We start from the raw sequence: 2,042 nt of genomic DNA on the forward strand, positions 1-2,042 counted from the left end.
CTGGGTACCTAACAATACACACCTGGGTACCTAACAATACACACCTGGGTACCTAACAATACACACCTGGGTACCTAACAATACACACATCTGTTGACAGGCAGGTACATACGAAGCTTCAGTGTCGGTAGACATTGTTATATACAGTTGTAGGCCAGGTAAAACTGTTCAAACCATGCAATCAGTTTTGAGGACGTTTGTGTTTGTGCGTTGTGTCATTGCCCCTCTCCCAGCAGCTCAGAGAAGACCCAGGACCTGCTCACAGAACTGGACTCTGTTCAGGCATTGCGAGGGCAACTGGAGGAGGTCCTAACCAGGACCCGGAAGACGGCCCTGGCACTGGAGARGGCAGCTAAGAGGCAGTCTGACTTTGGAGGTGGGGACGGGCAGGGACCGGCCGACAGGGCTACAGGGGGCACTGTTACTAACTCTCTGGGATATTCTGTCTAGCCATTTCACCATGAGTCAGACAAATGCACTGCAGGTAGAAGTTGCCCTTAGTTGCAGATCTAGGATCAGTTTACATTCACCTAAATCCTAACCTTAACCATTACAGGAAAAAACACAATGCTGACCTAAGATCAGTGACTATGGGCAACTTCGTTCCTCTTTGGATGACATAGACACCACACAATAACCGATGCCTGTTCTAACCAACAACACATTTTTGGGGTGGTTTTAGTTATATTATAATGTGGCAACATGAACCTTATTATTCATTATTAATATATTCAGTGTGTTTTGGATTGTTGTTTTTTTATATTGTTTTGCGAAATGCCTCCGTGTTGCTTGTTCTGTAATGCCATTTTGTATTGGACTGTGTCTCTGTGTCAATGTTTCCAGCCTTATCGTCACAGTGATGTCATGTGGTGTGTAGATAGCCCAGCTCATGCATTACAGTGAAACGACTTCAAGTCGTCCATCTTATTTTTTATACCATCTTTGTGTACACAATGTAAGCAGGTCCAAGATATACTTCAGCTGAAATCAAGATGATGGCCAAGTAGTTCCCTCTTATAATTCCTGTAACTTCAGATCTAGGTTCCATTCCATGGGTTTTAAAGTGCCTATCATTTGGTCGCAGATATTCTGAGTCTCAGACGATGCATGAACAACTAGATTAGTAGTCAATAGTGTTTGCTTATCGAAGTAAATAAAGTAAGAATCCTTACCCTAGTTATTTGTTGTTGCAAAACTAAAACCTTGCGCTTATCAATCTTAGATACACCACAACCCAAGTGTCTTAGCTACACCACAACCCAAGTGTCTTAGCTACACCACAACCCAAGTGTCTTAGCTACACCACAACCCCCCAGGGTCTTAGATACACCACAACCCAAGTGTCTTAGCTACACCACAACCCAAGTGTCTTAGCTACACCACAACCCAAGTGTCTTAGTACACCACAACCCAAGTGTCTTAGCTACACCAACAACCCAAGTGTCTTAGCTACACCACAACCCAAGTGTCTTAGATACACCACAACCCAAGTGTCTTAGCTAACACCACAACCCAAGTGTCTTAGATACACCACAACCCAAGTGTCTTAGCTACACCACAACCCAAGTGTCTTAGCTACACCACAACCCCAAGTATCTTAGCTACACCACAACCCAAGTGTCTTAGATACACCACAACCAAGGGTCTTAGCTACACCACAACCCAAGTGTCTTAGCTACACCACAACCCAAGTATCTTAGCTACACCACAACCCAAGTGTCTTAGATACACCACAACCCAAGTGTCTTAGCTACACCACAACCCAAGTTCTTAGCTACACCACAACCCAAGTGTCTTAGCTACACCACAACCCAAGTATCTTAGCTACACACAACCCAAGTGTCTTAGATACAACCACAACCCAAGTGTCTTAGCTACAACCACAACCCAAGTGTCTTAGCTACAACACAACCCAAGTGTCTTAGATACACCACAACCCAAGTGTCTTAGATACACACAACCCAAGTGTCTTAGCTACACCACAACCCAAGTGTCTTAGCTACAACACAACCCAAGTATCTTAGCTACACCACAACCCAGTG

General features: G+C 44.4%; 1 protein-coding gene across 1 annotated transcript in view; it reads left to right on the forward strand.

The window, feature by feature from the left end:
• The window catches only part of LOC111956347 (myomegalin-like), a 74,733-nt gene that overhangs the window by 16,459 nt on the left and 56,232 nt on the right, over positions 1–2,042 (forward strand). Inside the window, 1 exon segment of the mRNA XM_070436587.1 lies at positions 234–376. Coding sequence (XP_070292688.1) covers positions 234–376 — 143 coding nt within the window.

Source organism: Salvelinus sp. IW2-2015, linkage group LG32 (assembly GCF_002910315.2).
Source record: "Salvelinus sp. IW2-2015 linkage group LG32, ASM291031v2, whole genome shotgun sequence".
In the NCBI taxonomy this organism is placed as follows: Eukaryota; Metazoa; Chordata; class Actinopteri; order Salmoniformes; family Salmonidae; genus Salvelinus; species Salvelinus sp. IW2-2015.